The sequence below is a fragment of the Melanotaenia boesemani genome, chromosome 7 (assembly GCF_017639745.1).
Source record: "Melanotaenia boesemani isolate fMelBoe1 chromosome 7, fMelBoe1.pri, whole genome shotgun sequence".
In the NCBI taxonomy this organism is placed as follows: Eukaryota; Metazoa; Chordata; class Actinopteri; order Atheriniformes; family Melanotaeniidae; genus Melanotaenia; species Melanotaenia boesemani.
The window spans coordinates 34,882,694-34,902,014 of record NC_055688.1 but is presented as its reverse complement, the minus strand read 5'-3'; the positions used below and the strand labels follow the sequence as shown (position 1 = coordinate 34,902,014).

The following is a 19,321-nucleotide window of genomic DNA, read 5'->3' as shown; positions in this document are numbered from 1 at the left end:
TATGCATTTTCAGTCATGAAGTCACTACTGTTGTCTTCAACTGGTGTTTTATAGATTTACCATGTAGGTGATGAGTCCATGGTATAGACTCACCATAGAAGTACTATTTTAAATTGAGTGCCATACCATAGACGTCTAAACTTGTGATTGCTGTGTTAATGTGATTTGTGACACTTACTATTGGTTATTCAGACATGTAACTAAAAGCTCTAAAGTGGAGAAAAGATGGTGATTGTGTGTCAAACTATTGTTTACATCTCATTTACGCCCAATGTTAAAGAAGATCCAGATTAAAGCACAGAGACATAAGCAATTTTTAACAAATAACCTGTTTATTTCATCGAGCTAATTAAGTAAATTACCTATCAACGTAATGCCTTGGTACTCATGCCAAATAAATTTAATATGCCTCCACAAAAATCCATGAGTGCACAATATTGTTAATACAGTGAGTTTGGAAAATACAGCTATTTTCCACTATTACTTGAACCAGAAGTACAAACAATCAGTAAAGGTTGTGTGTGTTTTCTGATTACATGGGGACTACTTCTATTGCAATAGATGTAACATTCACAATGTTGTTAGCTTTTGGCATGTTAAACTTGTTCAGTGATCTCCCATATCAAAAACTATCATGTTGGCATACATCATTTTCTTGAAAGGCAGTAGCTCAGTGTTCATTTCTAGCAGTAGAGACTATAAAAAGAAAGCATGTTGTTATATCTGAGTCTAATGGCAAACACAATCGTGTCTATATCTTAACTGAAATATCTGACATTGAGAAAACAACGTAAGAAAAGTGTTAAGTAAATTTCCAATTGTCTGGCAGACATAAGGCAAAGTAGTGAAACAGATCTCCTTACTTGAAAACTACAAAGAGAATTAAAATCATTGTCAAAAACAAAACAAAAACAACAAAACCTGATGCAAAGATTAAAATTTCACAAATTCAGGCTTGACAAAGAGGCCTAAACTCTTACAGGTATTGTAGAATTGTCAAGCAGTAGTGTGTCCATGTTGTTCTGCTACTTGGGCATTCCCCCATCTCTCTCTTTCTTCGGGTATTTTCTTGCACAATGTTGTTAAAACAACTGGATTCTGGCTGCGGCCGCTGTTGAATTTCCAGCCAGAGTTCAAGACCCCTTCCCAAAGTAAGTGTAAACAGTTCAGCCATTAGGACAGCTTTAAATTAGAAAACTCAGTGGAAAGGAGGGGCAGAAAATTAAAAATAAAGGGGAAAAAACATGGAGGGGGAAAAAAAAAAAAAAAAAAGGTAAAAGAGGCTTTCAAGCTCCCATAAAATCCATTATTAGGACACAGAGGAGATAGGGTTGAGAGGGGAACCCATCTGTGTGAGCACTTTGTCCAGCCACTGGAGGGGCCCATGAAGATGCACCTCGATCCAGCAGGGGGTGCTGGTGACATCCTGTCGGTGATACTCTGCTCCCCAGCCCTAAAAAGAGGTAGAATTAATGACTGTGACCAAATTGAACATCTAAATTAAAAGGAATAGTCAGGCTGGCCTTTAAGTGTGTTTGCAACAAATCCTTTACCTTCACAAAGCTCATCCTAATGGTGCACATCTTAGTAAGCTCATAGACGGCCTCGAAGCCGTGGTTCACTGACTGGGCTAGAAGCTGAGCAAACTCCTGGTTGTTGAAAATTTTAAGGCTGCATCCGCTTGGGATCTTGCACACAGTAGTGGGATGGAAACCATGGTGGTAATTACAGTTACGACTTTGGACAAAAATGCTGGTGTCGCTGAGGCACTCTGCATACACCTCACCTCCCACGTAGTACAGGTGCACTCCTGGTTAACAGACAGAAACCTTTAAGTATCCAGAAAACACTACTGCTGCTTTTCATCCACATGAAGGTCAGTTGTACCTTTGCCAATGTGTCTGCGGGTGTTCTCAATAGTGGAGTTGCGGTTGACGTTGGACAGCAGTCCAAGGCAGAAGCGGTTTTTGTTGTTTGAAGGGTCGGTGAAGCCGTCCACGAGCACACTGGTGGACGAGGCGTGATAAGCCTCTCCCACACGATTGTTGAGTTCATAGTAGACAATAGAGCACCAGTGGCTTGGCTCCTCGTACTCCACCGGTTGCACATCTGGAAACAACAGAGCTGATTAAAATATGCACGACAAAACTGTATTAATAAAAAGACTGAATTCTGATTTACATGCATTTCCAAAGCATTAAACCCTTCTTGACCAGGTCCTTTATATGCTTCCTGTCTGAAATGATACTCAAAATAAATAAAGCATATCTTCACAACTACAAGGACTGTAGGTTTATTCCTGGTCTCAAACAAAAGCTGGGGCATGTGAGGTTACTATTAAGTGTCAGAATCAAGACGTTACAGAGAAAGTTAACCTGGTACACAGTAGAACATGTAAATGGTTATCTCCTCCTAAAAAAAACTTTCAGTGAAAACCTGATAGCAGCCCAGCTCATCCAGGAACAGGTAAATAAATGGCTGATGAGGAACTGTGTAACATTAAAAGCTAAAAATGTAAACTCAAGCAGTTATAAAGATTTTTTAAAAGAGGTGTTAAGCAGGCAAATATTTCCGGATTCTGGCTGCTAGCTCCCAGAGTTTTTGTCCCACAGTGATGAGACGGATGTCTTTGTATTCAGCAGAGTCTCTGCTTTCATGTGACACCTTGTTAGTGTGGAGAAATTAGCAGAAGAGGTTTTTCTCATATTCCCATAAAAATACTTTAATTTTTTTTAGTTTTAACCTGGTTGGTTTAGATGCCAATATTTTGTAGTCTTTTAGCGGAGTTCTTCCCTGTGGCTTTAGCATGCTATGGTAGGATTGCTGCTTCCTCAAACATCTTCTGTGCTGAAACAGGAACAATTTGAACTCGACTGGTTTCTCCTAAAATAAATATCCTGATTATGGCATGTCCTACAAGTTAGTTACTGACTCAAATGAAACAGATCACACCCCACGAAGTTCTTCACAATGACTCATTAATTTGAGTCAGGTGTGTTGGAGCAGGGAAACATAGAAAACCTGCAGGACTGTGGCCTTTGTAGGACCTAACTGAATAGCCCTGTTTTAGATGTTTCCCTGCTGCAGCACACCTGACTCAAATTAATGGCTCATTAACAGACTGGCGCAGAAGTTGACAATTGGCTGAGAACCTTTTAATTTGAAGCAGATGTGCAGCAGCAGCTAAACGCCCTCGACCCAAATATCAATTACCAAGTTAAAATTGTTTTGCAAGTAAATCAGCAAATGTAGACGGAGGTGAGCGATCCTTGCCGCCCGACTGCTGAAGGTGTCTCATTGTCTTTTTGCTATTGCTTTACAGAATATATTGTCATTTAGCCAAAAAACATATTGAGATATGATTTGTAATCCATATTGCCTAGCCCTACGTTATCAGCTTTTATTTATGTCTGCAGATAATCAAATTCCCAAAGTTGCCATTTATATTATATATTATATATATTTATATATGTACGTTTCTTTGACGTTGTGGTTATTGTTATATGGTGCAGTGGCAGGAACTAAAACCAAAGAACAAGCACCAAGCCATAGAGAAAATGCTATAACTTTTCTTACATGTTAATACAAATGTGTCATGTATGGACCATCTGGACCATCTCAAGACAAAAGAGCTTACGAGCAGGAAACAGGAAACACAGGAATGAGAAGGCTGTGCGGTTAAGATCATAAATACATCGCTACATTTAGGATCGCTGTATTAAGATTAAAGTTATACTACACTGAACTTTAATATCTGAATTCTCTTTTGGCCCAAACCTCCATTAACTAAGTGCATCTCTGCATATCATTATTTATCAAATTCTTGTGTATTTTGTTTATTTTTTATGCAGTGCTGCTGGTTATCGATGCGTGTTGTTCTTACCACCTCTAGCTATGTTCTGTGGCACCAGGCTGCTGCTTGTTTCCATGGACTGGCTTTCCTGGCCCAGCTGCTCATCAGGGGGCATGTATGCCGGGGGTGGGGTGTCAGCTGAGACATTAAGAGCAGTTAGTGAGGATGAGAACAGTTGTTGCTGCTGGCAAATGGTCTTATACACATTAAACACACTCACACACACACCAATGTCTCCCTAGACTCAGACAATCATCACAGGATCTGTACCCCGGAAACGGTGTCACATTACACATATACCTCACTTCTAAGCCACATGCTAACCCATTCCCGACAGAGATGCAACATGAGCTTTACCAGACATCACTGAGGCAAACACAATGCAGAAACATCAACTCTGATCACAAAAAAATCCTTCAAAGATTATCGTGTTTGTAGAGACGATGATTGCAAAGGCTTTGCAGCAAGAATAAGATCATATTCTAAAACCCCGATTTGCCATTAAAAAGCTTTTCTGCCTGACTGCCTGCAGCTATCGGGGTTGTCATCAGATCTGGAGCAGAATCGCGCACTTGTCACCAGACACAGCAGCAGGCCTAACATCCAGACCCAGGCGCAAACAAGTGCTTCCCAGCCTGTGAAGGGCATGTCTACCATTTACACAGAATCCTGAATTAGAAAGAAAGTTCTAGTTCTTCAGGTTGGATACTCTGTTCGGGTAAATCAGATGTCTGATAAGACCAAGTTAATGCCTTGACAGCAGACCTGGTTCTGGTGGACACTGCTTGGATGGCATTTCCTTTGTTCTCATTTAAAGAGGCATTACAGAACTTATGCAGATTTTCTCAGTGATGCGCCTCCTATCGACGGCTAATTCCGCATCCATCTTGCATCCTACCCACACTGTGAGCTCTCTCCAGCCAGTAAAACAGTCTTCACTCTTGCTCCGTCCATTTTTCTCCATCTTTTCTTCTCTTCCTCCAATGATGTCTTCTTGCTTTTCTTTGCTGAATTGGTTGCGATGCATGTTAAAATGGCTGGTGTGTTTAAATCTGCTTGCCAAAAAGTGGCGTGGTGTGTAAAGCGAAACTTTGCTGCACCATCACAGGCGTCCCAGAAGAAAAAAAAATGTATATGCGGCTTCTCAGCTTCGCATGAGGCTGAACATCGACAGCTCCAGAAATGAACTCAAGTTTTAAGGTTGGAAATTTATGTAATGCATCTTTAAAGGGGGAGCTTCACTTGGATAAAAATAAAAATTTGATGAGTTTAGTCAAGAAGCTTTTTTCCCCATCCAAGTGTAAATGATTTTGCTTTATATTACAAGAGTTAAAATTCATCCGAGACCAGCAATTGTCAAAATGTTACATTTTCTTTGCTAAATAACAGTGATTATGCAGGAAAACAACAGTCTGGCTGCTTCACAACGTCATGAATGTGAGTGTAGTTGGTGTACCTGGGAGCTGGAATGGACTGGAGGGTCCCGAGCTGGCAGGAGAGCTTGGATAAGTACCACTGCTGGCTGGAGAAGGTGGATAAGGCGAGTTGGGAGAAATGAAAGTGCCACTGCCTCCGCCGCCACCTCCACTGCTGCTGCTGCCGCCCCCACTGTGTTGAGGTTGGAAGGACTCGGGAAAAGTGGCGTTCAGGGGCATGTGTGGCTCGTTATGAGTGAGGTTGCGGAACTGTACAAGCAAGCTGTGCTGTGGGTTGAACTCGCTGTGTCGTGGTACCAGGACAGGAGGTAGCACTGGAAGAGGTGAAAAATGAATAGAAATTAGAAAATTAATGACTTACAGATACCTTTGATGTGTTTTCTCACAATGTTAAAAACTAAATACTAATTACAATGTCATTGAATGAGTTATAGTTATGCCTTCCAAGTCTGGCCCAAAATAAAATTACTTTCTACCATGTTTCAGTCAAAAAGACTGAAATGTGAAAAGTGGCACATATTTATGATTAAGATTAAAATAAAAAGGGGAATGGCTGGCTTTTCTGCATGATGAAATGACAACTAGTGGGAAAAAACAAAATACTGATTATGTTTAGGCTCAAATGTACAACTTAGAACAATGACTAACCACACCATCATATTTCAGGTTAATGAGTCACTCATCACTGCAGCTGCGAGATGCCATCCGTAATCCTAAATAGTGACACGTCATTGTCAGTAAAACTATGATCCAAGTATGCAAAACCAAAAATAAACCCTTTTCTCAGATATAACGTGTAACAGTAATGGCTTCATCAATCTATTGAAAAGGGACGGTATTCAGTTACTGGTCACATTCACATTAATATTTCTCATGTCTTCGTTCAAATACGTTTTCTAGATTAATGCAGCGACTGACAGAACACACAAATGTTGTGTCCCTTTATACTTTACATTGATACTTGAAGTGGTTGTAAAACATGTAAAACACTGTTCCTGAAACACTGTTTCAGACGACTGAGAGACTTTAAGCTCCCTCTCAGGGTGCGCAAGAACTTTTACACCTGCACCATTGAGAGCATCCTGTGTGGGAGCATCACCACGTGGATGGGGAACTGCACAAAGCAGGACCTCTTGGCCCTAAAAAGGGTGGTCCGAGCAGCTGAGCGGACCACCAGAACAACTCTCCCCAACCTGCAGGACATTTATGTGGAATGTTGCAGGTCAAGGGCTAAGAGGATCCTCAGTCAGCCCAGCCACCCCGCACACTCTCTCTTCTCTCCACTGCCATCAGGCCGGAGCTTCCGCTGCCTGAGGACTAAGACTGAGAGGCTGAAGAAGAGTTTCTTCCCCCTGGCTGTCCGCTTGCTCAACTCTGAGCACTGAACAAAACAAAAGCCACTTCTCACTCCTATTTGCACATGTAAATATGTATGTAAATATACATAAGTATGCTGCTATTCTTTTATCTTATTTAAAAGAAAAAAGATTTATTTTTTTATTCTATTCTATTTTTATTCTATTTTATAAATATTTAGCTTATTCTTTCTATTCTTAAAGGATGCAGGTACAGAATACACATTTCACTGTACAATTGTACTATGTATAACTGTGCATGTGACAAATAAACCTCTTTGACTCTTGACATATCTGTAATGGATAAAAGCAGCTAAAAATCTTATTTACGTGTAAACCTACTATGGGTGTTAAAGAATTTACTTGTGAGAATCAAATTGCCCGAATAACAGCATAATTGTTATGAACTTAAAAAAAGAAAGAACTTGATGTGAAACAAGCATCTGCAGCTGGACTGAAGGCTTTGTTAGCACATATATGACATCGCCTGAAGAGGTCTCATGCTGATTGATGAGGGGCTGAAAATGCTGCCATATACAGGGACAGAGAGCAGAAGTCTTGACTCTGTTCTCTCCTTTTCTTGTTATGTGCTGCAACTAATTATCAGAGGCAAAACCCCGGTGTAAGAAAGTTCAGACATGTTTTTTTTTCTGTTTAAAGACAGTATTTGTCAGGTTCCTCTAAACAGATGATCGTGTCAAATTAATCCTCAATTAACCGTCAACGCACAATGTTATTAAAAAAAAGTAACACCAGTGTTCATTTAGTTGGTGTTAAATCAAATCAGCCTGAAAAAGAGCTTAAGGCATCTAGAAGATAGCTTAATAAGATACAGACACAAAGGCCATTTAGGAACACTTAATCTTTGCTTCTGTCAAAAGAACTGAGTGGTTTTCCGGCCTTGATTTTCTTCAACTTGACGTTAAGAGTCCTGACTCAAAGGCTAACTCCCCCACCTCTACCCAGCAAGCTTTTGTACAACATGCAGTCTCTCCTGACTGCCACGTGATCTACATCCTTGAATCGGTCAATAGAAAGCTGGCAATCCTGAGCAGGCCCAGTGTCAGAGAGGTTCTCCTGTCAGGTCATCCTCGACTAGATGTGAGTGGCTGTGTGAATGACATGAGGAGAAAGTGGGATTTGTAAAGAGAAAGTGCTGGGAGTTTAGCCTGAGCTGTTCATGCAGCTGGTAAGCTGCTCCCTGATGCCACACCCATTCTGGAGTGCCTGAGGGACATAATCTAATAAGACTCCTAGAGCTAGTGATATCGATTTTCTGTGAAATGGAGGAGGCGGGTAGAACAGGCCTGTGCGATGACAGCCTTCTGACCTTTGTGGATTTGTTTACCAGCTCTTGGGTACTCTGAGCTCAGAAGGATGTACACAGCTCCATGCTGCTTTAATCCTTCTATTTTCAACCAATCAGAAAACATTTGTTTATTTTCCATTTCAAAAGTTAAGACATTAGAAATGCTTCCGATTTTTAGATTGTATTTTTAAAAGCCAACACAGGGATGCAGACTAACTTTTTACATTAGCTGCACTGGTGCGCCTAACTTTTTCCATTTGGGTGCACCAGCAAAAAAAATTTAACGCATCACTTTCAGCACGAGGTTTTATAACATTTCAATGATTTATTTTCAACATTATCCATAGACACTGGTGGTTGTTTAAATTGTGCTGAACAAGAATAAGGTTTAAGAAAATGTTTGAGGCATGAATGGTAAAGTAGAAAAAAAAGATTTCTAAAAACCAACTAAAGTGCTAGCTTTACTGAACTAAGTTAAATTAAACATTTCAAACTAGGGATGCATCAATCCGATATTGGTATCAGTATCAATACTGAAAAAATTTCTACACTGAGTTTTGGTGACAATGGGCCCGATCCATAGGTGCTGATCTATTTACTGTAATTCTATGCTGTGCGCTTTGACTGAAGTCATGCACAAACACCACGCTGAGGCTCACATTTGCTTTCAAAATAGAGTGAGCGAAATGATCAGCCATCTGGAAAATTTTCACACAAACTCATTCGAAGGCTACGTGCAATACCTGCTCTGTGAATGTTCCGAGGGGCGATAGTAAAACGTCAACATAGAACACACCCAACGTAATCAAGCATCTCCAGAGACGACACCCTAAAGAGCACAGTGAGTTCGCTGAAATAAATAAACAAAAAGGAGGCAGCATGAAGCAGCTAACTTTAAAGGAGATGAAGGAAAGAGGTGAAACTTTTCCACATAATAGTGTGTAAGCAACAAAAATCACAGAGACGATACTGAACGTCACTGTTATGGAGGGCCAGCCGCCATCGGTTGTTGGGGACAAGGGATTCCAGCTGCTAATTAACACCTGGAGCCACGGTATGACATGGTAAGTCAAAAACATTTGTCCAAGACGGCTCTACCTGAACTTCATGGTAAAGTGTGCAAACATATTAGAGGACATAAGATGCCAGTGTTTCACGATGGATATCTGGAACTCTGACGTTTCCCCCGTGTCGCTTTTAAGGCTATGTTCACATGGCGCTGAAGCAGGTTCAGGTGTGAAAACGGTGGCGAAAACTAGTAGAAAGGCTTCAACATCCCCACGACAACGCTGTGGTACATACTACAGGCTGTGGGGGGCGCTAAAGAGTAACACTCCAAAGCTAGAGCAGAACGATGCATGCGCAGATAAAGGCTCACTGCATGTTGCAGGAAGTTCACATTGGAAACAGAGAAGAGAAGATAGCTGAGGATTCACTGCAAAGCAAAAGAGAAACATTTCTTTGGACTAATAAAGAAGTTTAGCTTCTTCAAAAAATACTTGACTACAAAGCATAAAAAAAACTAGAGGAAGGGTGGATTGGGAATCGCCGTGTGTTCGTCACATTGACGTCATATCCTTGAGTTGTGCGGCTTTGCTGTCTGCACCGTACCGCAGACGGTAGAGGACTCAAACGGATCCACGTTGGTACCTGGCTTCAGATATGGTCGGTTTCATGGAGGCTAATCCCTGGCTTCGTGGGGATGAAAGGGCGGTTTGCTGAAATACTTTTGCGGTTTTGCTGCAATCCGACGTGGTGGGGACGGCCCCTAAACAACACACTGGCTCGATGGCAGCTTTGTGCCACACTGCAATGTTAAATGCATCAAACTTTCATGGGTCACACACCAGCAACTCGATTGTAGCTGTCTGAAGGAAACGTTTGACAAGTGGCAAATCCCGTTAAGCAAAGTCCATGTGAAGCTTATTTAAGATTGTTTAAGTTTACTTAAGACTGCTGTACTGGTGCACAGGTATTAAATAAATAAATAATTCAGTACATTTATATCTGTTTTTAAAAATTACGAAAGACATCTGATGTTGCCTTGCATAAAAGAATGATCCCAGTCTATTTAACACAATGAGGGATAGTTTGTTAGTTACTCAGTGTTGAATGAATTGGTATAGGATCCGTACTGGCTGATACTAAACCTCATATATCAGTATCAGATGTGAAAAAGTGGATTGTGCATCCCCATTTTTAAAACTTTAAAATTGATCAAGAGGCTGTGCTGCTTCTGGCAAATTTTTCTCTCCTGTATTTACATTTCATCGTTTTCACGAGAATTATCTACTTGGACATGAATTTCACAGAAGGAAGCTCCTCTTTCGTTATATATGTCATGTTAATGGCTCCTCGGCCAGGTTGTTTCTTCTTTCTCTTTAATACAAGGCAGCCTCTTGTATCAGAACTTTCGTCGACAACGACTGACATTTGTTTCCTGGATCTTCTCCAGGTGCATGTCAAAAACTCGGGGTGAGTTTGATGGAGGCTTTGCTTATTTTCACCTCCTTGTTCTCAGTCTGATGCTTCTCCAGGAACAAATCACAGCTTTTTATTTTTTCTAGAGCAGTGTATGCATTTTTTCTTAAATCAATTCTCTTAATCAATTTTCTTAATTTCTTAAACTGGTAAAGATAACAGATCACACCCACATAAGCAAATTCCCAAATATTCCATGTTTGATTCCAATTTAATTCTCAAATTCCGTGACTCCATCAGATTTTTCCAAATTGTGAAAATCGTATGATGTCTGGATAGTTAGCTCAGACTCATAACAGCTGTCAGGAATCAGTAATATCTGGATTTGCCAGAGCTGTTATTTGTCTTAAAATAAAAATGTTCGATAAACTAATTTTTCTTTATCTTGAAATGATATCCGACTCTTCGTTGTACTGGATGCCTCATTTGCGTCCGTCCCAGCTGCAATTTCAAACCAACACACAACACTGTGTCCAACTGTGGATCAGGCAAGTTAAAGTCCTGCCGACTCCTGAGAAATGTTAGACACCAATGCAACCAAGAAAAAAAAAAAAGAAGTCACACTCACATTTTTGGTTGGAACCCTACTACAGGAACATTTTGAACACGAGTCAGAACGTCATTAAATTTATACCTTTTTAAATTAATTTAAGCTGTTATTCTAAATATCATTTGCCTTGATGTAACCAATTAGTTGTATAAATGATTAACATACAGTCAATTTAACAGCACCTACCAGGACTCTCCACCCGCTTGTAATGATAAGGGTTGATGCAGACCTCCTTCTGCTTGGAGCCAAAAGGGTACTCGCATACCTCCAAAGGCTTGAGCTCATGGTGGGACTGGAGGTCCGGCCAGCGCCACACCCTACAGTAGATGACATGAGGAAGGCCTTTCCTGTGGGAAACTTGCAGGCGACCGTCCAGGGATCTTGGAATGGTAACACACTTGCTGGGCTGTCCGGGACAGCTTAGGGCTTTCTCCAGGTCCTCCATGGCGCCTTTTTTCTTCTTCAGTTTTTTCACAAGCGCATCCACTGCCTTTTCTGCCCATTTTTCCTCCTCGTCTCCTTGCTTCCAGCCGAGCAGGCGTTTGACCGCCGGGCTTGTGAAAGAGAAGAGACTTGACATAGAGGTCATGATGCAGGTTGTAGTGGAGGAACTCTGAGTGGTCACTCCAGGTTTGTTTCCAAAGGGCGATTATACCCTACAGCTGTCCGATTTGTGAACCTGTGATCAACCTCCCCCGCAAAAAACAACAACAAAAAAAAAAACAACAAACAAAACAAAAACAAAAAATAAACACAAGTATAAAAGTGTGTGAGTAAGAGAGGCTGACAAAGATGAAGGGTGGGGTGAGGGGAAAGGAGGCTTTAGCCTTGTCTGACCAAGGACAGGAAGCAGGGGAGGAATGGGAGTGAGCAAGCAGGATGCAGCTGCTGCTGCTCAGGATGGGCCCTGCAGCAAGCTGTCCGGAGTCGGGTCACCACAACTGATGGAGGGAGGGCTGCAGTGTGAACGAGCCGAGATCAGGACGCCGCAGCAGGTCTCGCCGGCACAAGTTTGACAATTCCCAGCTCCTCGAGGCCAACTTCTCCAACCAGTACAAAGTCCGCGTTTAGATCCACCCCTCCTCTGCAAAAGAATTTAGGAAGACAAGATTTGCTTGCTGACTTAAATAAAGATCATAAAGAAAACCTTTCCCAACACTTTCCTGACAAGTTTTTCATCTTTAGTCTTACTAAATCATGTCATGGGAGAAGTATTATTCATCAAGTGGCTGATCAAAATGTCTTTTTGGCCCATTTTTGATCTGACATCAGTTCCACCTACGTTTCAAACATGTTGAAACTAGGATGACTTAGGTATATGACAGATATTGTATGCAGAATTTACAAATGGTCAAACATAACAGAATATGCAAGAAAGAAGAAATAGGAGCTTCACTTCAATAAGAAAAAAAGAAAAAGTCAGTTTTGATTATAATCAGAGTTCTGCACTAAACAACCACAAGTCAAAGAAACACTTAGCCACCTTGATTATTTTAAGGTAACACTGCAGATTTATGTCTCAAGATTATCTCGATAAAAAAAATAAATAAATAAAAATAATTACAACCCACTCCAGCATTGGCGCTTCCATCTGTACTATGCAGACCAACCAAACTAGGGTCAAACACATGCAGCAGCTGTTTGGGGGCTTGTGAAAACTGGCTTGGTCAAAACGGATGTAACCACAAAGAGCCGTTTCCTCCTTCATCTCATCGCTGTCTGATTCCTCCCTTTTAGACCACATCTGTCCAACAGCACTGCACCCACTCCCACTGCTTATTGTTTTACATGCACATGCAACGCACAGGGAAACCAAAGAAAATATGATGAGAAGGGATACAAAAAGAAGTATTGACCCGTGAATGCGAATTCACCGTGGGAGAAGTTGTGCAGTTGTTCCAGCACAACCTGACCAGTTGAATCAGCCAAGCCACTTTTAGACTGAGCCAGGAGTGAATCATCCGTTCATTGTGGAATTAGCAATGACAAATAACAGATATACAATGTGAGAATGCAACCAATATGAATAAAAACAGCAGAACCATACTGTTTGGATGGAGATACTGTTTGGATGGATGACTAAAGCAATGATTAGCATCTTTATCATTATCCTTCAAGAAGAGCAGATCATCTTATAAGTGACAACAGTTCACTTTGATAGGCAGAAAATCAAATCAGTCTTAACCAAACATACATCTTACATAACAAGACTTGGATAAGGCGTTGGGAATAGAAAATTAAACCACTGGTTTTATTTTTCACTGATCAATACTTAAATATTAAAGACAATTCAAATTAATGATGATCCGTGTAGATTTTTAATAAGTATAACCAGGAATTCTTGAGCTACGATTATTGTATATGGAAACATGTATTTTATCCCCTTGGGATTTAACTAAATTAAAATTTTAGCAGTTCAAATGGCATTTTTCTAACAGGCATGTAATTCCGCCAGTTTCCCCTAAATAAAATTCCGCAATTACGATTAAAACTGAAAACATTAAAAGATTATTAATTTTCTTCACTGTGGTTAATCTGTCTAAAATACTTGTCCATTATAAAGCACAGAGTAGAGAAAACATGGAAGAACGGTTGAGTCAGGAGTGAGCGCCCCCCACCCCAAAGACAGAGAGAAAAGGGAACAAGAAAAACGCATCTTGTTACACAAATCCCCAGACAGTAGTAAAATCAGCTCAAAATACTGCTGTTGATGATCTGTACCACAAAAACACGCAGTCACGACAAAATTCAGCATTCTAGATAGTTTAACTAACTCTGGTATGTAGCAAGCTAATGCAAGAAACCTCCGAGTTTGCTAACTAGCTTAGCTTAATTTTACAAAACGGCTCGTTTAGCGTAAAGTTAATCGGACGCGCCGCAAAAATACTCAATACCTACACAAAGAGTAAGATATCGGGGCAAAATTGCGTCTTTGGAATATAAAGTAATAAGCTATATATATCTACATTTTAGCTGTTAGCTAAAGTGACTTCACCGTTCCTCCTCTTCCTCCATTCCAGAAACTTTTTTAAACTTCTAATAACTGACGCTAAGCTATGCTATGCTACATACTAGCCCAGCCCTCCTCCGGGGGAACCTAATGCCGAGCCTTCCCTGCCAGCGAACCGCGCTGATGAATCTCTCTTCACTTCACTTTTACTCTTAATTCAACCAGCAAACTGTCGTTTTGTCACATACCTTTTAGAAGCCAAACAAAGCCTTGTAGATCACAGTTTTAAAGCGTTTAGTCAGCAGACATGACTTTCCTACATGAAGATCCTTCTTGTTTTCAGCCGCTTCTTCCCTCAGTCTCCCCATGCCATGTCCTCCGGATCCCGGAGACAAGTAGACTGGAAAAGACCGAGTGCATATATCACTCCGCTGCACTGAAAAACTAGTACTCCTTTTGGTGTTACATTTGGGGATGATTACGAGTAGCCTTAAAAATGTTGCATTGAAAATAGCCACCGACTCTTTATACTATTCGCTTTCAAAAGCATGACATTCACGAGCTAATTTCACAAATATTTACTCATGTTCACTTGCACATAGATCAGAAAGTGCCATAAGTTAAACGAACTTTCCCCCATATTTAACAGTTATAACAAGCTTGTTATTGAGAGTGACAAGTATTAAATTGAGAGTAGAATTAGTCAGAAAAAAACCCAACATAAAAATTTGACTCGTTTTTATGTTCGGGTGTTTGCAGTTGGAAGTCTTACGGTGGTCGTGCTGCGGTCTGGAACGTCTCTCACAAGTTGCTGGCTCCACTCAGTCTGGAGTGCTGTGATTTGTTGTATTGTTGTCCTTTGTTGTCAGTTGTTCGAGACTTTTACAGTCCCCGCGTGGTTAATCTATTTAACTTTAATTAATCGTACCGCGTGTCACACATCCACACCCTTTTCCGTAGACAAAACGCTGCCCGCTGGCAGATTACAGCTGGGAATGCGGTTTCTTCAGCCTCTGGATTCCCAATGAGATGTAGGATCCACGTCCTGCCACTAGCGGGCAACCGCTAACCTGTAAAGGAAACAAATATGCTTTTCAATTATTTAACTTATTTTATGATTCTGTGGTTTCTTCCTCTGAATTTGGCCACTTCCATCCAATGGCGGAGCTAGATTATATAGGGTGGCCAAATGGTGGCAAGACTTTATCAGGTGGGGTAGGAAAATAAATTTTCTCTCTCTCTCTATATATATATATACTAATTGTATGCTCCCTTACATATGTAAATAGACATGTCCGTTTCGAACGTTGCCCTCATACTTCCATGTGTCTTTTCTGAATCTGATGGCAGCAACACATCTGTAAAAAGTTGTTTTAGGAGGATGTTTATCATTGTGTAGCACCCCTTGGGTGCTGGATTTGTTTCCATGATGCTCCAGATGTTGTGTATTGATGAAAGGTCTGGACTGCAGGCAGGCCAGTTCAGCAGCCGGACTCTTCTCCTGTGAAGCCATGCTGCTGTGATGGATGCAGGATGTGGTTCAGCATCGTCTTGCTGAAATCTGCAAGGTCTTCCCTGAAAGAGATGTTGTCTGGATGGGAGCAGATGTTGCTCTAAAACCTCCATGTACTTTTCAGCATTGATGGAGCTTCACAGATGTGGAAGCTTCTCACACCATAGGCACCATCCTAGCTTTTCACCTGTCCAATGATAACAAGCTGGATGCTCCCTCTCTTTAGTCTGCAGGACACACCGTCCATGCTTTCCAATTTTTTGATACGTCTGACCACAGAACAGTTTTCCACTTTGTCTCAGATCATTTCAACCCATAAAGGCCTGACCCATGAAAAAATGGTAAGAAAAGTCCAGTTTTTTAAATATGATATAATTATTCGGCCCTTTAACAAAACATAACAAAAAATTAACATTTTTTGGGGGGGGGTGTCTACCATTTATTACCATGTGATAGTTTAAAAATATTATAATGAGGTTTTTTTTTTGCTTCTGGGTATCTATTAGGGGAAAGAAGACAAGTATAATATTGTGTTAAACAGGATTTTAAGCAAAGTTTATACCATAAATTGAAGCAAAATGTCTCAGAAACTGAATGTGACAAATATGCCACGTTGGGCTCTTATGGGTTAGACGAGCTTTGGTCCACAGAAGATGGAGGTGTCTCTGTTAACTGTTTTCATAGACAGTGATTTCCAGTCTGCAGTCATTTCATGTCTGGTTTTAATGCAGTGCCCCCCGGAGGGCCCCAAGATCACCAGCATCCAGTTTTGACCTTTAGCCTTGTCCTGTGCACACAGAGATTCCTCCTGATTCTCTGAATCTTTTGATATTATACATTATAAATGGTGGGATCTTCAAAGTCTTCACAATTTTATATTGAGGATTTCTTTTTAGATTGTTCCACAATTTTTGGACTCAGTCTCAGATTGGTGAACCTCCATCTTTCCATCTGAGAGGCTCTGCCATCAAATTCAAAATGAGCTAATAATTTCCATGAAATGGCCAAATGTCGATTTCAACATCTTATATGTTGTTTATGTTACACTGTGAATAAAATATGAGTTTATGAGATTTGTAAATCATTGCATTTTGTTTTTATTTATATTTTATATAGTGTTTTAACTTTTGGGGGGATTGAAGCTGTAATTAGTATGACATACCAGAGGAATTAGCCTGTTAATTGACTGTTATGTTGTTGCCGTTACAACCTTTTAATAACAGTCGTCTTCTTCCAAGCATTCCTAAAAATATAAATACACAACAGCTCATTTTCTTTTCTACTGGGAACGTTTCCCAGCAGACTCTCATCATGCACATAAAGTTCAGCACTTTGAGTAAGATGTTTGGGAGCTGACAGGAAATTGAATGACAGCAAGATTTTAAACAGGCAACAGCTATTTTTAGCGCAGATAAATGTCAAAGATGCTTATTTTAGCTGTTCTTCTCAATATGCTGAGAAAGAACGAGAGAGAAAACGTCCTATAGGTGAGTTAGATGGAGGAGGGTGGTTGACTAGCTACAGCATCCTCCACCGGTGAGAGAGGAAGAAAACAAAGAATAAAGAGAAGTTAATCTGAATGTCGCCTGCAGTTGTTAGAGTGCATTCAGTCAATGAGATTTATGACACAGGCTGTGAGTTACCCACCCTAAAGAAAGCACAGTACAGTGCATCATGTTAATATGTAGAAGAGAATATTTTCACAACTGAGGAGACATAAATAACTTGAATGTGTTTGATATGTACAGTAGTATAAAAAGAAATACAACCTCTCAGAATTCTAAAGTTTTACACATTATGAAGAAATAAAACATCAGATTTTTACACGACCTTCAGAGTGACTTTTAGCCCATCCTTCCTCACACCGCTTCAGTTCGTTGAGGTTACAGCATTCATTCATACACAGCTTTCCCAGCACAGTATTTCAGTCAGGTTGAGTTTAAGACTTCAGCCGTTATTAAACTTTCATTCTTTTCTTTTTCAGTCATTCTATTGCAGATTTACTGCTGTCTACTGATTTCTACTGAATGGCACAGTTTAAGCTTTATCTGTCGGACTCACGTCGAAGCTATGCTGCCATGTTTTTGTAACCCCCTTAAATCCCGTTTGCTTGTCTTCAACATTTCTCTGTTTAAATGCTTGTCGTTTTAATTGTCTTGTTTTCCTAAAATTGGTTTACTTGAGCTTTTAGCTGACATTCTTCTGGTAATGTGGATGTTTAAAATGTGTTGATATAACCATCGCACGTTGCCCCTGGTATTGGGGGCAACAGGGATTAAGAGAGGGGAGGTTTTCTCCTGCAACCCATCCAAACAAGCCATTTTTGTTCAGTCTTTTTCTAAGTGGACTGTCATGAACTTTAACATTTAACAAACTAACTGAGGCCTGGAGAGTCTGAGGTGTAGCTCTTGGGTGTTTTACATTGTCTAAGAATTACACAGCCGGACCTCGGGGGGGAACTTGCTGAAGTGCCCACTGGTAGGAATGGTCTTGAATGTTTTCCACTTGTTAATAACCATTCTCTCTGTAGAATGACAGACTCCTCATTCCCATTCCCAGATCGATGGGATGCAACACTTGCATCTCTAAGATCAGAGCTGATGTCTTTCCTCCTTGGCACTGTGTAAACACACACCTGAATGCTCCAATGCATCAAACTGCCAAAATCTTCTGCTTTAACAGAGGAGCTCCCACTTATCACGATCAGCTAATTAAATCTATTTGATTTGCAGCTCCTGGCTGCATCTTAAACCAGTGGTTCTTGACTTTTTTGAGCCATGACCCCCAAGATAACATACACTGGTCAATGTGTTGAAAGCTAGGTGTTAAACCTGAAACTGCAGCCTCAATAAATGCGTGCTTGACTTTTGAGATAGAGGTGCTTTGGGTAAACTAAATTTGTTTTTTCTTTCCCAAACTTTCTGTCTAAAGGGCTAACAGTTCTTTTCTTTAGAGATTCTTCTGTCCCGCTCTGGTCACAGTTAGCCATTACTTATCGTAAATCACCTTGTCTTCTTGCCACTTGGCACACGATTTGGTGCATTACCGCCATCGGCTGGTAGGGAGCGTGAGCCACAACTCAGAGGTTGATTGTGTGATATATCAGATGGGTCGTCCTGCGGCCATCCTCTAAATGTCAGGCTTAGAAACTGTTGGAAACATCATAAATAAGGAGGATAAAGTGGTTTTTGGTGGATTCAGTTCACCGCTGTGACAAAGAACTAATGCCACAAATCAGATGATTTGTTTTTAGTTGTATTGGAGGCATGTTTGTTAGGAAATAAAGGGACATGCCATGCCAGGGTAAAACATCACTTCAAATATAATTGATATAGACAGTTTACTTTTAACAATATATCTAAGATCTATTAAGTTGATGGTGGTTTTCCAATATAATGTACCTGTAGGAGAGGACAACATCCAGAATCAGGGAATAAAAACATTTTTTTTGTGTGTTTTATTTCTTTAAGCTCAGTGTGACGAGGAATGTTCAGTTGTACTTTCTTTACATCGTTTACAGTGATTAATCCAAAATCAAATAATCAAAGCAAATCATTGTGTTAAAAGAGAAAAACACTATTTTTTTTATTATACAATCACATATTCAGAATCTCTGCACATCAACCCGTGTCTCATGTGAAGTAGTGCACGTTAAACAGCTCACTCTCCTCCTCATCAGCGAACGTTTACTAAGAGCTGATTCCATAAAAAATAAATCCCACACATACAGGAACACTACGTTTGATTCAAACAGATTAAATGATCAGTGATAAACTTTAGTTCCAGCTGCTGCTGGACCACATGTGATGGTGCAAGAAAAGAGAAACGGAGCCACGTTTGCATGTTCGGTCATCTTGATTCGTCCCATCCAGAC

At 40.5% G+C, this 19,321-nt stretch overlaps 1 protein-coding gene across 6 annotated transcripts; it reads right to left on the bottom strand.

Moving 5' to 3' along the window:
* Positions 1-310: 310 nt before the first annotated feature.
* smad5 (SMAD family member 5) lies at positions 311-14,946 on the bottom strand. 6 transcript variants are annotated; one of them, XM_041990223.1, is made up of 8 exons: positions 14,707-14,946; positions 14,183-14,334; positions 11,171-12,068; positions 5,310-5,603; positions 3,887-3,991; positions 1,888-2,109; positions 1,554-1,810; positions 311-1,453 (listed from the first exon to the last, which is right to left on the bottom strand). In XM_041990223.1, the coding sequence occupies exons 3-8, from the start codon at positions 11,571-11,573 to the stop codon at positions 1,310-1,312; spliced, it is 1,425 nt and encodes a 474-aa protein (XP_041846157.1). In that variant the 5' UTR covers positions 11,574-12,068; positions 14,183-14,334; positions 14,707-14,946; the 3' UTR covers positions 311-1,309. The 6 variants fall into 6 exon arrangements, with proteins under 6 accessions (XP_041846157.1, XP_041846153.1, XP_041846152.1 ...); XM_041990219.1 differs by having other exon boundaries at positions 3,884-3,991; positions 14,668-14,945; XM_041990218.1 differs by having other exon boundaries at positions 3,884-3,991; positions 14,707-14,945.
* Positions 14,947-19,321: the final 4,375 nt, after the last annotated feature.

Coding starts and splice junctions, on each gene's coding strand:
- smad5 (XM_041990219.1), bottom strand. CDS start 11,573: ATGACCTCTATGTCAAGTCTCTTCTCTTTCACAAGCCCGGCGGTCAAA. Junction 1,811..1,887: donor CCGCAGACACATTGGCAAAG/GTACAACTGACC, acceptor TCTGTTAACCAG/GAGTGCACCTGTACTACGTG. Junction 1,454..1,553: donor TTAGGATGAGCTTTGTGAAG/GTAAAGGATTTG, acceptor ACCTCTTTTTAG/GGCTGGGGAGCAGAGTATCA.